The sequence below is a fragment of the Schistocerca piceifrons genome, chromosome 7, assembly GCF_021461385.2.
Source record: "Schistocerca piceifrons isolate TAMUIC-IGC-003096 chromosome 7, iqSchPice1.1, whole genome shotgun sequence".
NCBI lineage: Eukaryota > Metazoa > Arthropoda > Insecta > Orthoptera > Acrididae > Schistocerca > Schistocerca piceifrons.
The window spans coordinates 83,166,778-83,182,857 of record NC_060144.1 but is presented as its reverse complement, the minus strand read 5'-3'; the positions used below and the strand labels follow the sequence as shown (position 1 = coordinate 83,182,857).

At 38.1% G+C, this 16,080-nt stretch overlaps 1 protein-coding gene across 1 annotated transcript in view; it reads right to left on the bottom strand.

The window, feature by feature from the left end:
* The window catches only part of LOC124804900 (modular serine protease-like), a 244,827-nt gene that overhangs the window by 58,284 nt on the left and 170,463 nt on the right, over nt 1-16,080 (bottom strand). Inside the window, exons 6-7 of the mRNA XM_047265273.1 lie at nt 8,839-9,179; nt 8,257-8,469 (exon numbers count right to left, since the gene is read on the bottom strand). Of these exons, the coding sequence (XP_047121229.1) occupies nt 8,257-8,469; nt 8,839-9,179 (554 nt within the window). The remainder of the gene's footprint in view (nt 1-8,256; nt 8,470-8,838; nt 9,180-16,080) is intronic.

Here is a 16,080-nt window from a genome sequence, read left to right as displayed (position 1 = left end):
CACCAGCTGTCTGACACCTCTACATCCAGCAACTGCCATCAAGATCCCACCCCTGTGATTCAAACTGACCTGCAGTCCCTCCTAAAAACTTCAGGCCCCTCAATCCATAGAACTTCTTACCCCACCTCTACCTTTTACCTTCTTTGTAAGATCTACAAACAGAGTCATCCTGCCGTCCTATGGTTTGTGGCTTCAAAGCACCCACCAAGCACATATTTGCCTTTGTTGATCAGCAACTGCAACCCATAGTATGAAGGCTTCCCTCATATATTAAAGATACCAACCATTTCCTGGAGCATCTGTAATACATGCTTGCCCCCCGCCTGCCACACAGCTTGCTTGACACCATTTATGCCACCTCTCTCTTTGCCAACATAACCCATACACATGGTCTGTCTGCTGTTGAACATTTCCTCAGTCAGCACCCACCTGATTCCAAACCTATGACATCCTTCTTGCTCATCTTAATCAACTTTATACTTACCAACAATTACTTCTCATTTGAGGGGCACACATACAAACATATGAGGGGTACAGAATGGGAACCAGGGTGGCTCCTTCCTATGCCACCCTTTTCATCGGTCACTTGGAGGGGCTTTCCTGGGATCCATAAGCCTTCAGCCCATTATGATTTAGATACATTGATTATATCTTTGTCATATAGACTCATGGTGAGGCCAACCTGTTAAAATTCCTAGAATCTCTGAGTAATTTCTCCCAGTTAAATTCAACATGGTTCTATTCTGAATCCCATGTCACTTTCCTTGATGTTGATCACATCCTCACTGAGGGCCTACTACACACTTCTGTCTACATTAAACCTACTAACAAACTACAGTACTTACATGTTGACAGTTGCTATCCTTTCCATGTCAAATGTTCTCTCCCATACAGCCTTGGCATTCAAAGCAAACATTTGTTCTCTTGCAGACTCTTTAAAGCTATACACCACCATTTCCACCTCAGGCTTCACTGGACATAATTATCCCACCAGCCCAGTTCAAAAGCAGATTTCAAGGGCCATAACATCCAATACTAGTACTTCTAATCCCTCCAAAACACAATTTCGGAGCACACTACTTGTCATTCAGTATTATCCTGGTCTTGAATGTATTCATCAGCTACTTCAACAAGGCAACAAGTTCTTAAAATCATGCCCTGAAATGAGATCTATTCTGTCTGAGATTTTGACACACCTAGAATAGAATTTTGTTGCCCTCCCAATTTCCGCAATATCCTTGTCAGACCCTACGCTCCTTCTGCACCCATCTCCCTACTCTATGGCTCCTATCCCTGTAACTGTCCCTACTGTGAGACTTACCCTATGTACCCTCCTACCACTACCTATTTCAGCCCTGTAGCCGGCAAAAAAAATTTTATCAAAGGGAGAGCCACCTGTGAAATGACACGTCATATAACAGCTGTTATGTAAACATTGTTCAGCCTTATACATTGGCACAAGTACCACCCAGTTATCAGTCAAGACGAATGGGCATAGACAGAGGGTCTATACTGCCAATACACAATATCCTGTTGCAGAGCATACTCTACAGCATCACAGTCATCACCTCGGTGCCTGTTTCACCACACGTGCCATTTGGATTCTTCCTCCAGACACTAGTTTCTGAGAACTCCGCAGGTGAGAACTAGCGCTACAATATGTCCTTGGTTCTCACCATCCACCTGGCCTTATCTACATTAATTCTTTCCATCTCAGCATTTCTTCACAGTAACTACTCCTTTCTTGACTTGATTTTAGTTTTCTACATCTTTCGTTATCTGACTTGTCTATTTTTCGCTGTCCAACTCTCATCTCTGTTGTGTACAATGCACTTAGCTTTTCACTCTTATGCATGACGTTTTAATAGTAATCTTTGTCTTGCATACTACCCTGTCCTCCACTTTTAAGCTCTCCAGTTTTGAGTCTTGTCCAGTGCAGTCCCTAACAATCAGTCTTTGCTTCTCATCCTATCCAGTAAGTCTCACCTGACTCCAGATTCTGCGTGACCTTTCTGAACTGTACCCACTTTCCTAAACCTCTCCTGTCCTTTTCCTTTACCCCTCTTCCTTCTCCTTCAACCCTTTGCCAGAAGGAGCCACTGACTCGAAAAGCTTGTGTAAGTAAACCTTTTAGTGTGTGTGTGTATGTTCTCCTGCCACTGCTTGGTGAGTCGAGTCTTTTACCTATGCAATTACATTAGACTCTAAGATGAGAACGATCAACCTGTTTCGAGGATGAGGTGAGACAAATATCTCCCTTCTTTTTGTATCCTGCTTATCCTAGGCACAGTGACCTGCCCTACTCTTCTAACATTCTTCTGCCTATTCGTCTCCCTCCTCAAGGAAGGGAATGCTAATGAAAGCATCACATATTTTTATCTGTTTTGCGTATAAAGAGTGGCAATGGATAATGCTTAAAGTGTCATTTTTCACAAACTTCATTTTCTGTGCTGTTGTGTTCTTGGTACTGTGTTGCATGCCCCTTGACTTGATCCAGATGCCAAACCATGGAGAAAGTCTTTCAAACATAGGTTAGTAGATAGTGCATCATCTCTGTGTTGAGCTGCGCCTCCCTCTGGTGTTCCAAAATTTAGAATACAAAAAGTTGTTTCTGTTGAGTACAGTCCTGCTAGTTAAAAATCTAATGCTGTATTTCCATACTTATATTGTCGCAAATAAAACATAGCACCTCAGTATTTATGTCACTTGGAACAAAAAATTTGTTCCTGCTATTGATGTTTGAGAGACTGTGACCACATGCAAAATACAATTTGAGTCTTGCAAAGAAGAAAACAGCAACCGGCCACTGTTAATAATGTTATTTATTTACACAAACAGTGTTGTTACCAGATTCAAACCAACAAGTTAATTCCCAGACAGATGTTCACATTTAAGTTACATTACATTTGTTGTTGTTTCCATTAGTTGTTGGAAAAAAAAACAACCAACAGCTAATGTAAACAACAACAAATATAATACAAACATGAACAGCTCTCCAATGATGAACCTGCCAGTTCAGTACCTGTAACGGCATTATTTGTTTAAATAAACTGCATTATTAAATGTGGCTGTTTGCTGGTTTCTTCTTTGCAAGAATCATTCACAAAATATTTCCTATTGGCACTTAGAAACAGTTTCCTGGTACAATACTTTGAACACTCATAAGAAAGAACTTATTTTCTAATTTGTTTCATTATTTTTAGTGGTGATGTGGCAAGTGGCATAATTCTGTGGTATTTCAATACCTTCTCAACTTTTCAGTCCAAATCAGTTATGTAAACAGATAAACTGCTTTCTCATTCTCCTAATAAATGTCAGATTTTGCACTTATGTCATTTTCCATTTCCCCTCTTTGTTTGTCTGAAGAGTCACATTTACAATAATGCCAGTATATGATTATTTCTGAGGAATGAAATTTTTTTTTGTTAAATGTTAGCTATCTTATACAAATGATCTACAGCTAGCAGACATGTAAAAACAAAATTACACATTCCTTTCAAATTGTAATTGAATTCATCCCGATTCACCCAAAATTTATTTTTATTGTTAATTTTAATATTTTAAGAAGACAGTGGTATGAATACATATGGTTGTAATTTACATCCCGAAATATTTTTGAAGTTTTTTTTTCTGTAGGATGAAGTGGTTCAAATGGCTCTGAGCACTATGCGACTTAACTTCTGAGGTCATCAGTCGCCTAGAACTTAGAACTAATTAAACCTAACTAACAAAAGGACATCACACACATCCATGCCCTAGGCAGGATTTGAACCTGCGACCATAGTGGTCGCTCGGTTCCAGACTGTAGCACTTAGAACCGCACAGCCACTCCAGCCAGTAATGAAGTGTAAAGCTGTCATTAACTGGGAAGTTAAATTTGAGCACAACAGTGCTATACTAGGCACGGTTCTCGAGGAGGCTATATACTCTTGCTTTTCATCTACTTTTGCACTGACTTCCTAGCCAGTTAAAAGTGAACCTACTGTTAAATCTGGGCCCTGAAATGCAATGGAACTCCAAATTCTTCATATTAACAAACAGTGGTGCTATGACTGGAGTAAGTGACCGGCAATTACATCCCCCACCCCGACCTTTGAATCTTCAGTTTGGCACTTAACTATGTTTTTACGAAGCACATTTCTCACCTTTCAGTTACTCAAACCATAAAATAATATAATAACTACCCACAATAAAGCAATAATAATAATAATAATAATAATGTGGGACCAGTACACTATAATCTTGACTTTCTCTTTTGAAAGTGCAATTTTGTAAGTACATACAAACCCATTTTATTATAGACACACACTTTCAAAGGTGCCACAGTCAGTCACTCAGTTTGACCTTTATATTTGAGTTATTGAATGTTACACATTGGGCTGGAATGAATTTTTTATTACTATTTATACTTTAGCAAGTTTTCTGCTGACTGTACAAGAGAGGTATTTTATCTTACATTCACTTGAATATTTGTGCTACATAAATTAGGACTGTAGGAATTTTGAACCATTTTTCTTCATGAAAACATTGTAAATGTTGAGTAGAAGGTGCAGTTGTGGAAAGGCATCTGCATTAATAACATTTTACTTTATGAATAACATTTCAGAATAACAATTTTGATCCCATCACCACTGTAATATCCAACATTAAACATCACAAACTACAGCAAAGAGGTTACTGATTCTCCAATGATTTTTTTTAATGTTTATTCTTACTGGCAGAATTTATAAACAGATTGTATTTTATAATCATCAGTGTACCTCTAACAAAATATAAATTATCAGGTAAATAATAAAGCTTTTAGAAATAGATAAATAAATCATGCACATACACTGCTACTCACCATAAAGATGATCCACTGAGTTCCAGACTGGCGCAACAAAAAGACTGTTTCACACTCAGCTTTTGGCCAAAGCAGAGATGTGTGCCTGAGTTGTTCCTGCTTCTTCTTCTTCTTCTTCTTCTTCTTCTTCTTCTTCTTCTTCTGTGTGTGCATGTGTTTTCTGAAGATGGCTTTGGCCAAAAGCTAAGTGTGAAATAGTCTTTTCATGTTGCCTGTCTGAAACTCAATGCGTTATATTCATAGTAAGCAGCAATCTATCCTTTTTATTGCTATTCCAAGCTGGAATTTCCTTTAAGGGAGCCTGGTAGTTAACATGAATGCATTTATTTTAAAGAAAGCTAATGTACATGCATGTTTAATAATCAATATACAAATCTGCATCATTTGCAGTTTTTATTTGAATTTTTCTGTTAAGTTTTTACTCCTTTACAAATGATAGATACAGGTAACGAGCAAACACTCATTTCTGTATAACAGATATATATGTATATTATTCTTACAGTAATGTCAGAAGTTCACTGCCAAGTTCAAGTAATATTTACATTATTTACAGTAAAAAAAAAACACTCCATATGTTAATATGTACATACTAATTTTATGGAATGTGTGCCCTGAGTAATGCCCAGTAGATTCTCTTTTACAAAATACTAAACTGGTATAATAACACAAATCTATACATAACTTATTTTTTAAGATTTAAAACTGCCTGAATGACCACTTTATAACTATCTCAGTACTGCTGTAACATTTGGAGATTTATTTCCATATGGATGACTCAGAACTGTTTTGCACATCTGACATGAGTATCAGGAAAATTAGCTCATTTATATTGAGATAGTTATCATGAATACTTAACGACCTGCCTAGGGACTAAATGTGCATAGAAGTGGTGTATTTTAAGCTAAAGGCTAATAAATTTATAAAACAAAAGCCTTTTAAATAGAGCAGCTAGAAACAGCACAAGAACCAATGGATTTCGGCAGAGGAGGAAGGAAGTGGGGGCATGAACTTTTGGTATCTGTTATTAGAAATGGAATTTCATACAAATTGAATATTAACTTCCTGACTACAACTTTCGATTAATGATAAAATTCAATAAGTGACCAGCATGGAAACATCCAGAGCGATAATGTTGAGACTGTCATAATGTAAGTGCTTTTAGTTTACATTGTAGAAATTATTTTAAAGCATAACCATATTAATTCAAACAAGTTTTATTGATATCATTACATTAATACTTGTGGTCCTTCTGATAATAACAACTGAGAGACCAGAATCGTTTACTTTAGTTCAACACATTATCTCTTCCAGTACTACTGATCAGTTTTATTACAATCCGAAAGACTATGAAAAGAATTATACATTACTTAACTAAATGAAAAAGGGGTGGTCATCCAAAGACTGATTATGAAAACAGTAAGTATTATGAGTTCAGTTGGTGCACTGTCCATAAACAAACAATTTAATAAACAGTTTATACTTTCATATTATGTATACAAAAGGCCCTGATTTTGCAAACGTAAAGATTATCAAGATCGATCTCTAAACAACTGTAGCCTGTCCTGCATTACTCTCTCCTCTTTCCCTCCCTCACATGCTTCTGGCTTTGGTCCTCCTCTCAATTCTGGTATGGACAGAAGAGTTAGCAATGATATTTCTCCAGGAAACAAGTTCAGAAAATTAGATCATTTGGTGATACTTCTGTTCTGGAAACTTCCTCCACCTCACCCCATAATGCTAAAATACCCTTTGCCAGAGGAGGGGGGGGGAGAAGGTTCCCTTTCATGTGATACAGTCCCTCTATATGGATTGGGAATTCTTTTTCCCCTCAAAACCTCTGCCTTCTTTCCTTTCTTCTCTCCTACTCTTCTTCAGAGATTTTCAGCATCCTCCTGTCTTCTAAGGTCTGCTATTGACTTTTAATCCTTTCACTGTATCCTTCTCTGTAGTTTATCTCTTTCATAATTTCTCTCTTGCATATTTGTCATTGTGTACTCGCTTCTCTAATTTTCCTTCTCGTCCACCCTGGTTTTCATCTACAAACATTTGTGTTTGCTCTAACACTTTTATCATAAATCATTATATACTGAAAATTACTTTGCAGACTCCAGCTCTTTAGTATCTGAGAAAAACTATGTTTTCCACCATGACTGATGAACATATAATTAAGATTGTAGGGGATTACCCATTTACTGATAAACAAAATTAACTGGCAAATACAAATAAAGAGAAAGAAAGAATCCCCATAAAATTCTTATTTCTAAAAATTTAAAGCAGTTGTGTCATAATGAAGGTAGCTAGTGGTGTGTTATCTCAAGCCACAGAAAATCCAGCATATGAAGCAGGCATAAGTATTCCCCTGCCTCTCATCACTCTCATGTCCCTTCACGAACCCATTTAGACTTTAAGTGTTTGCAGTACTGGGTGAGTGGAGATAGCAGATGTTTGCCAACTTTCAGGCTGAACACCACTGACAAAAACAATGATTGACTGACACTGGCAGAACAAACCAGAAACATCATTTGCTGTTTTTGAATCTGACATTTTGATATAATCAGAGATTGGCTGGAACTGTACTGACTCCTGGCCGGCAAAGGTTTAGTACTGGCCATATGTCCCACATTCTCACTACCGTCTTTTCACAACAGAATAACTTCAACTACATGCTGGGATGAGACTACAAGCTTCAAATCGACAACCAAGAACTTTGTAGCCACCATTTTCATGCTTCAGTGGAAGTGCCCACTTGGAAGCTAGAAATGTTCAGAGTGCAGGGACCTCATATGAGATACATCACCATTAGTTTCACTCTTCTTTGTAACTAGTAGACTAGTGCAGCTTAGATAAGGTCACTGGAGGCACTGTTATTAGATGACATGAGTCTGCAAAAGCATGCTGTACATAGCTGGCTGAAGAAATTCAAGCTCCACAACAACGCACACTACTATGAAATCTTAATGAACTGTTTTTTGTCAAAGATAAAAATACATAATTTACTGGCTACCACAGATCACCAGAAGCACATATCTGAGTGTTTCAAGGTAGTCTGGAAATGTAGAAAGAAATTTAATACACTACTATGAATGGAAGAACAATAATAATAGGAATATTAATATACAAGAAACACAGGGGACAAAGGAGTTGAGTGAAGCTGCAACTCAGAGTAAGTGACAAATCAGTGGAGGGAAATGACAGCACAACAGAATCACACATGTTCGCCTGAGATCAATGAAATCAGAGAAAAAAATATGATAAAATATTAATACTTTCTGAAATTACTCAATCATCTGGAAATATTATTGTGTCTGTATAGTTCATCACTTTTGTATTGTTTCTACATATTACATGTTTGATCCCCACATTGATTTTTATATTTATTCCTGTTGTGGTTATGAAGAGAAGTGCACTCTGACCTGGAACACAAGTGAATGGTTGGTTATCCCATGTACCATTACTGGTGCACGTGAGAGCAGGATAGTTGAACTCCACAGTTTTAACATAATTTTTTTTACATGCAAGTTGTGCTTTGCTGCCAATAGACATGGGTTTATCACATGGAATCTTCTGGCCAGTGCTTGAGAAACACTTGATATCAAGTGAATCATATACCAGAGGAGGACACTGAGCTGTAACAGTAATTAAAATTTGTGTTAGACTTAAGTAAAGTAACACATAATTTATAATAATTTAACATTACTAAAAACCTAGGTAAACTAATTTATCACCTAAGTTCAAATGGTTCAAATGGCTCTGAGCACTATGGGACTTAACTTCTGAGGTCATCAGTCCTCTAGAACTTAGAACTACTTGAAACTAACTAACTGAAGAACATCACATACATCCATGCCCAAGGCAGGATTCGAACCTGCGACCATAGCGGTCGTGCAGTTCCAGACTGAAGCGCCTAGAACCGCTCAGCCACACCGGCCGGCTATCACCTAAGTGACATTATATTATGCAGTAACATACTGTACTGGAAATATAATATTTCTTACTCTTCTCACAAACTGGTGGTGGCGGAGTGAAGGTCTTATCAAAGCAATAGGACGCACTGAGTCCGCTTATGTGATATCCTTCATCACAGAAGAACTCCAGCTGTGTGCCAAAAGGTACTTGTGCTCCAGGTCCCAGGCCACAAGATTGAGATTCACAGCCAACCACTTTGTAGCCACCATTTTCATGCTTCAGTGGAAGTGTGCACTTTGGAGCTGGAGATGTCCCACAGAGCTCAGGGGCTTCATCTGAGCCATCACCTTCACACTGTACGGTACCATCACAAGCTGCATTCTCATCAACACATGCACCATATGCACAGCGGAAGAATGCATCAGAGCAACTGGAAAATGAATGAAGATTGTATTAACATAAACCTACTACCTATTCCCTCTGTGTGAAAGACTAGCACATTGTCACATCTTCCTACAACTATTTAATCAATAAAGTAATTTAAACTGTTGTGCAGTAGACAGTGCTAGACAGACTTGACAAAATAAAATGGTGTAACATGCTTTAACAGTCTGGTATGCAACACATCCAATAAAATGTGAAATCTTATGTGCTGTTTTATTTATATGAAGTTATTTATGATTTACGCTGCACTACTTTCCATTTGTGTGGCAAAAATCACAACATCAAGAAGTTGTGTGACAAATGGAAATTGGTAGGCCTGTTTCTACATCTGAAAGATTTCGCACTAGTTGCTTAAGAGTGGCACTAGTAGTGCCACTATGAGAATGTAAGTCAGGTTTGCTTTCAATATACACTGTAACAGTCATGAGTGATAGTTATCTTTGAGATTGTGTGTGGTGGGTTGATCTTAGTCAGTAATGCCTTTAAAGATGCCATTGTCGACAGCTTACAGAGTTTTAATAAGGTCATGCAATACAGATAGAGAAATGAAGTTCTTTCTGTGATATTGCAGAAAAAATTGGTAGGAATGTAGTCACTGTACATGAATGCTAGCAGCAGTGGTCATGAGAAAGTACAGTTGCAAGAAGTGCAGGCTCTGGATGGCCACATGGCACTCTTGGGAAGAAAGACCATTGTGTTTGACATACTGCTCTGCTGTACTGTACTCCATCTGCAGCTGAAATTTGAACAGCAGTTGACACCACAGTGACACAATAGACACAATGAACTGTTACAAATCAGTTACTTCAAGGGCAGCTCCAAGCCAGACGCCCTGTAGTGTGCAGTCCAATGACCCCAAACTACTGCCATTCACGACTTCAGTGATGTCAAGCAAGAGCTCATTGGAAGGCAGGGTGGAGGTCTGTTATGTTTTCTGATGAAAGCTGGTTCTGCCTTGATGCCAGTGATGGCCCTGTGTTTGTTATGAGGAGGCCAGTTGAGGGCCTGGAGCCAACCTGTCTGCATGCTAGTCACACAGGACCTACATCTGGAATTATGGTTTGTGGTGCAATTTTGCATGACAGCAGGAGCACTCTAGTCATCCCAAGCACCCTAACGGCAAATTTGAGTATCAGCCTGGTGATTCGGCTTGCTTTGCTACCATTCCTGAACGGCATTCCAGGGGGTGTTTTCCAACAGGATAAAGCTCACCCCCCTTCTACAGTTGTAACCCAACATGCTCTACACAATGTCGAAATGTTGCCCTGGCCTGCTCAATTACCAGATATGTCTCCAATTGAGCACATACAGGACTCACCAGATAGCAACTCGAGCATCATCCACAAACAGCATTAACTGTCCCTGTATTGACTGACCAGATTCAACAGGCATGGATCTCCATTCCACAAACTGACATCCAGCACTTGAACAACACAATGCATGCACATCTGCATTCAACATTCTGGTGTTTACAGCAGTTATTAATCCACCAGCATTTCACTTTTGCAATGACTTACATTAACCTGAATCTTGCAATGTTAATCACCTAAAAATGTAACTTAGACAGATGTATTCCAAAATTTAATTACTCTACATTAAGTATTTTTCAATGTTGGCACTATTTTCCATCAGTGTATATACAAAAATAAGCATCCAGCCCTAAAAATGAGGAACCCAATATTCTATTTAAAGATATAATCACAGCATTGGCAGTGTATCTGGTTCTATGATTTTAGCTTTCAAAATCAAATAAAAGGAATAACTGCTCTACAAACGTTGTTTTCGTGTGTAATATTTCACTTCTCTCATCATACTTTTATTCTTATTGTGAAAAAGGTAATCTAATGCTGAAAATTTTTGCTCTAGGCCCTTAGACTTATATGAAGGATTTTCAAAGGAAAAGGATAAAGCAACACTGTGGGTGTAATTGCAGTCTCTGTTCAAAACTAATCACAAGAGGCCCAAGCAGAACTATTTCATTGTTTCACAAACCAAAAGATTACCTGTTTTCAGAATTCCTACACCTATGACAGGAGCCAGTGGAGCCATTTCATCGAGTTGAAGCTCCTCCCTCTGAGGTTTTTTAAGTGGAACACAGACCTTGAAGTCCCAGTGTGCCATGTCCCATCTATAGGGAGGATGCTGAAGCTGCTCCCACTTGATCCTAGCCATTACATTATGTGTAACCCTGGAAACGTGTACGTGCATTATGACAGAGCAGAATAACTTCCTCTGTGAGCAGCCAAGGCTGTTTGCTCTTCATAGACTAGTGTAACCTATTGAGTGCCTCACAGTACAGGTCAACATTAATCTTTCTTTCCATTCTCAAAGAACCTGATGAATATTAAACTCTGGATATCAAAAAAGACGTTAAGCATTACCTTGCCTGCCGAGGGAACAGCTTTGAATTTTTTAGGGGCAGGTGATGACACTACCTTCACGTCCGTAGTGATGTCTCACTATGTATCCCAAAGTCCCATGCACAAATTTCAACCAGTTTGGTTAATATGACATTTTGTACCTTTTCACTGAACACACTTTATATACTAAGTGTTCCCTCACTATACATATATGAGCTGATTATCTTTGTACACAGTAACCCTGATAACAACACCAGAAATCAAAATAATTTTATGCTGCCCACCCAGCATTTAAAACTTTATGCTCAAACTCCACATTACATGGGTACGAAAATTTGGAACAAAGTGAAAGGAAGAGAACTGCTTAGCATAAATTTAGAAACACTGAAAAAATCCTTATATGAGAAACTAGTGCAGAAATGTTACTATTTAGTAGAAGAATTCATAAATGACAACCTGAAAATTTGAGCAGGAGAGAGCAAGTATTTAGGACTGTTAATCTTAAAAGTTTGTTGCTTTTGAAGAAAAATTATTAATTGCTTAATTAAGTAATTATTCAGTACTGTATATTATATTACTGGTGTTATAAGGGAAATTGTAAACCAGTTTTTATGTTTTGACGAGTCTCCAGTACTTCAAGTCAATGGCTTGAAATTGTATGTTATGAGACAATAAACTTCTATTTCTATCGATATCTGTTCCAACAAGATGACACGGACAGGTGGAGAAATCAGCTGTGGTGGAAAACATACAAAGACTGAAATTTGCTGACAAGTGGGTTCTTGCTTTTGTTCAGCAAAGTGACAAACCCAAACATGTGAATAGTTTTAAAAGAAGGAAGGAAGCCTTGAGATAAATGGGTCATGTACTCCCATGCTGCAACAAATGACCATTGCAAGTAGCAATGGAGGAGGTGCAGTGATAATGTGCAGGAAAATGCCTCATGTGAATTTTAGTGTTGTAACCACTTATAATTACCAGTTGGGTAATCAAACAGCATTGTGTCTTTCTGTCTATCTATTACATTTATTACACTTATTTGCAGAGAGATTGAAGTACCACTCTCTGCATCTTGTGTGGATACTTTGCATATCTTCCTACATTTTGTTACAGTTTTCTGACACTACAAGTTTCCTACATACAACAGCTTCATCTGTGAGCATCATCATTTACAAACGGTCTCACGAAGCTTCCTACATCATCCAACAGATCAATGTGCAAGCATGTCCCCAAAAGCACACATACACAAGCACCCATACACATACAAGCTCATACATTTCAAACAAAATTTTTATTAAAATTATTAAAACATATATTCAAGAATAATATCACAGTAGTCTAATATGAACTAGTACAATAAACAGACACACAAAATTCTGATTTAAGAAACATTTCATTCATAACGAAAAACAAACTGATCTGACGCACACTGACAACGAAGAACATCAAACACATGGTGAACAGCATCTGTTTGGGCTACCTCCTCTTATGCGTTGCTTAAAATAAATTTGAAATATCTGCCAAAACACCAGGAAAAAGGCCTGATGACTTTAGGGTTGAGACAGTATATGGTCCTGAGGCCAATATTGTGGACAATATTATGGAAATGGAAGAAAATGTAGATGAAGATGAAACAGGAGATATGATACTGCATGAAGAGTTTGACAGAGCACTGAAAGACCTAAGTCAAAACAAGGCCCCAGGAGTAGATAACATTTCATTAGAACTACTGACAACCTTAGGAGAGCCAAGCCTAACAAAATTCTACCATCTAGTGAGCAAAATGTATGAGACAGGTGAAATACCATCCCAAAGAAAGCAGGTGTTGACAGATGCGAAAATTACCAAACTATCAGTTTAATAAGCCACAACGGCAAAATACTAACACAAATTCTTTACAGACGAATGGAAAAACTGATAGAAGCCGACCTTGGGGAAGATCAGTTTCAATTCCATAGAAATGTTGGAACATGTGAGGCAATACTGACCCTATGACTTATCTTAGGAAATAGATCAAGGAAAGGCAAATCTACATTTCTAGCATTTGTAGACAGAGTATTCCAGTAAACATTGTCAAAAGCTTTCTCTCTTTCAAATTCTGAAGGTGGCAAGGGTAAAATACAGGGAGCAAGAGGCTATTTACAATTTGTACAGAAACCAGATGGCAATTATAAGAGTCGAGGGGCATGAAAGTGAAGCAGTGGTTGGGAAGGGAGTGAGACAGGGTTGTAGCCTATCACCGATGTTGTTAAATCTGTATATTGAGCAAGCAGTAAAGGAAACAAAAGAAAAATTCGGAGTTAGAATTAAAATCCATGGAAAAGAAACAAAAACTTTGAGGTTCACCGATGACATTGTAATTATGTCAGAGACTGCAAAGGACCTGGATGAGCAGCTGAACGGAATGGACAGTATCTTGAAAGGAGGATGTATGATGAACATCAACAAAAGCAAAATGAGGATAATGGAATGTAGTCGAATTAAATCAGGTGATGCTGCAGGAATTAGATTAGGAAATGAAATGTTTAAAGTAGTAAATGAGTTTTGCTATTTGGGGAGCAAAAGAACTGATGATGGTTGAAATAGAGAGGATATAAAATGTAGACTGGCAATGGCAAGGAAAGCATTTCTGAAGAAGAGAAATTTGTTAACACTGAGTATAGATTTAAATGTCAGGAAGTCATTTCTGAAAGTATTTGTATGGAGTGTATCCATGTATGGAAGTGAAAGATGGACGATAAATAGTTTAGACAAGAAAAGAATAAAAGCTTTCAAAATGTGGTGCTACAGAAGAATGCTGAAGATTAGATGGGTAGATCACATAACTAATGAGGAGGTATTGAATAGAATTGGGGAGGAGAGAAATTTGTGGCACAACTTGACTAGAAGAAGGGATTAGGTGGTAGGGCATATTCTGAGGCATCAAGGGATCACCAGTTTAGTATTGGAGGGCAGCATAGAGGGTAAAAATTGTAGAGGGAGACCAAGAGATGAATACACTAGACATATTCAGAAGAATGTAGGTTGCAGTAGGTACTGGGAGATGATGAAGCTTACACAGGATAGAGTAGCATGGAGAGCTGCATCAAACCAGTCTCTGGACTGAAGACCGCAACAACAACATGGCCCTGTAACACTACCATGGGTTACACTTAAAATTAATTTTACATCCAGTGATTCTGGCCAATTAAGAGTGGTGTGTTGAATTCTATCCACTACAAAGTTGTGAATACAATCACAATGCTAGACTGACACTGCATAAGTTTCTATTTTGTTCACTAAGCGTCACTGCAGAATGGTCTCAAATGTTTTTTGAAGGCAAGGAATAAGGTTTTATTGTGGGTGCTATTATCTACAACACAAACTCAAGAATGTACAGAGTAAGCTCAGTTTCTCAAGATTTTTGAAGAAACCATGTTGACTCTTGCAGAAGAGATAGTCATTCAAAAGGGTGATAATGCAAGAGCAATGCATTTCATATGTCAATTATAACAGACTGATGTCAGGAACATTTGTCTGCCAGCCCTTCTTGAAATTTTTCCAATCTTGTATAGGTGAACATTATCTCAGCTGTTCAACTAAATGAATTTCATATTATTTTGTATAAGATGTATTATATTTGAGGCTAAAATGTATAAAAATAAATTACTTGATTACAATCGGTATGTATTAACTCTGTATGTACAGTTAAAATTACTCTTCCTTTACAAACATTTGAAATTACAAAATATCTGGCATACTTAAAATTCCTATTATTAATTGCACAATCTGACAATATTTATTAAATTTCTGGATTCATTTAGAAAATAATGATATAACTTGGTGAAGATTCTTCTTTTAGCAAAAAAGTTTGTAAACTTTTTGTTTTATAAACTGTTTGTAACATTGTTAGTACCGCAGAATGAGGGAGTAGTAGGCATGCCTCTGATGGAATCAGATGCGTTTTTAATTTTGGCAATAACTGTTGTAACTGCGACTGGGACGGTCGTGGGGTTGAAATGATGGAAAGCGTGGCAGGACCTGCGGACAACAACACAACGGAAGAGGACGGACATGACCAACGAAGGACAGAATGAACAACAAGATTGAATAAGAGTCACAAGGAAACCTAACAAACATGTCTACTTGTACACAGAACAAGAAAGTAAGTAAGCTGTCTGATGCGGGGCGATGTGTCCACAGATGTACACGAGATTAGACCAACTGGCTGAGCGAGAGGCAGGTGCTTAAGTACCTTATCGGGGGTGCCGCTATTGGCCGCTGGAACCACATGTTCCACTGTGGCGCTCTCACACTAAAAGTGGGCCAGGAGGCGCGCGCCACCACGGATTGCGGTACAATGGTGCAGAGACCTCTAGGGGTCTTCAACGTCCATGACGTCTGGCATGGATTCAAATTCCGCAGCGCGTGCTACCAGAATAACAGTGTAATTTTTTGGTTTCATGGAAGTGGAAATTTTAAAGACAGTGTGATGTAGAAGAATGTGACATAATGAAAAAAGTAAGTCCGCTGCATAATTTCTGTTTT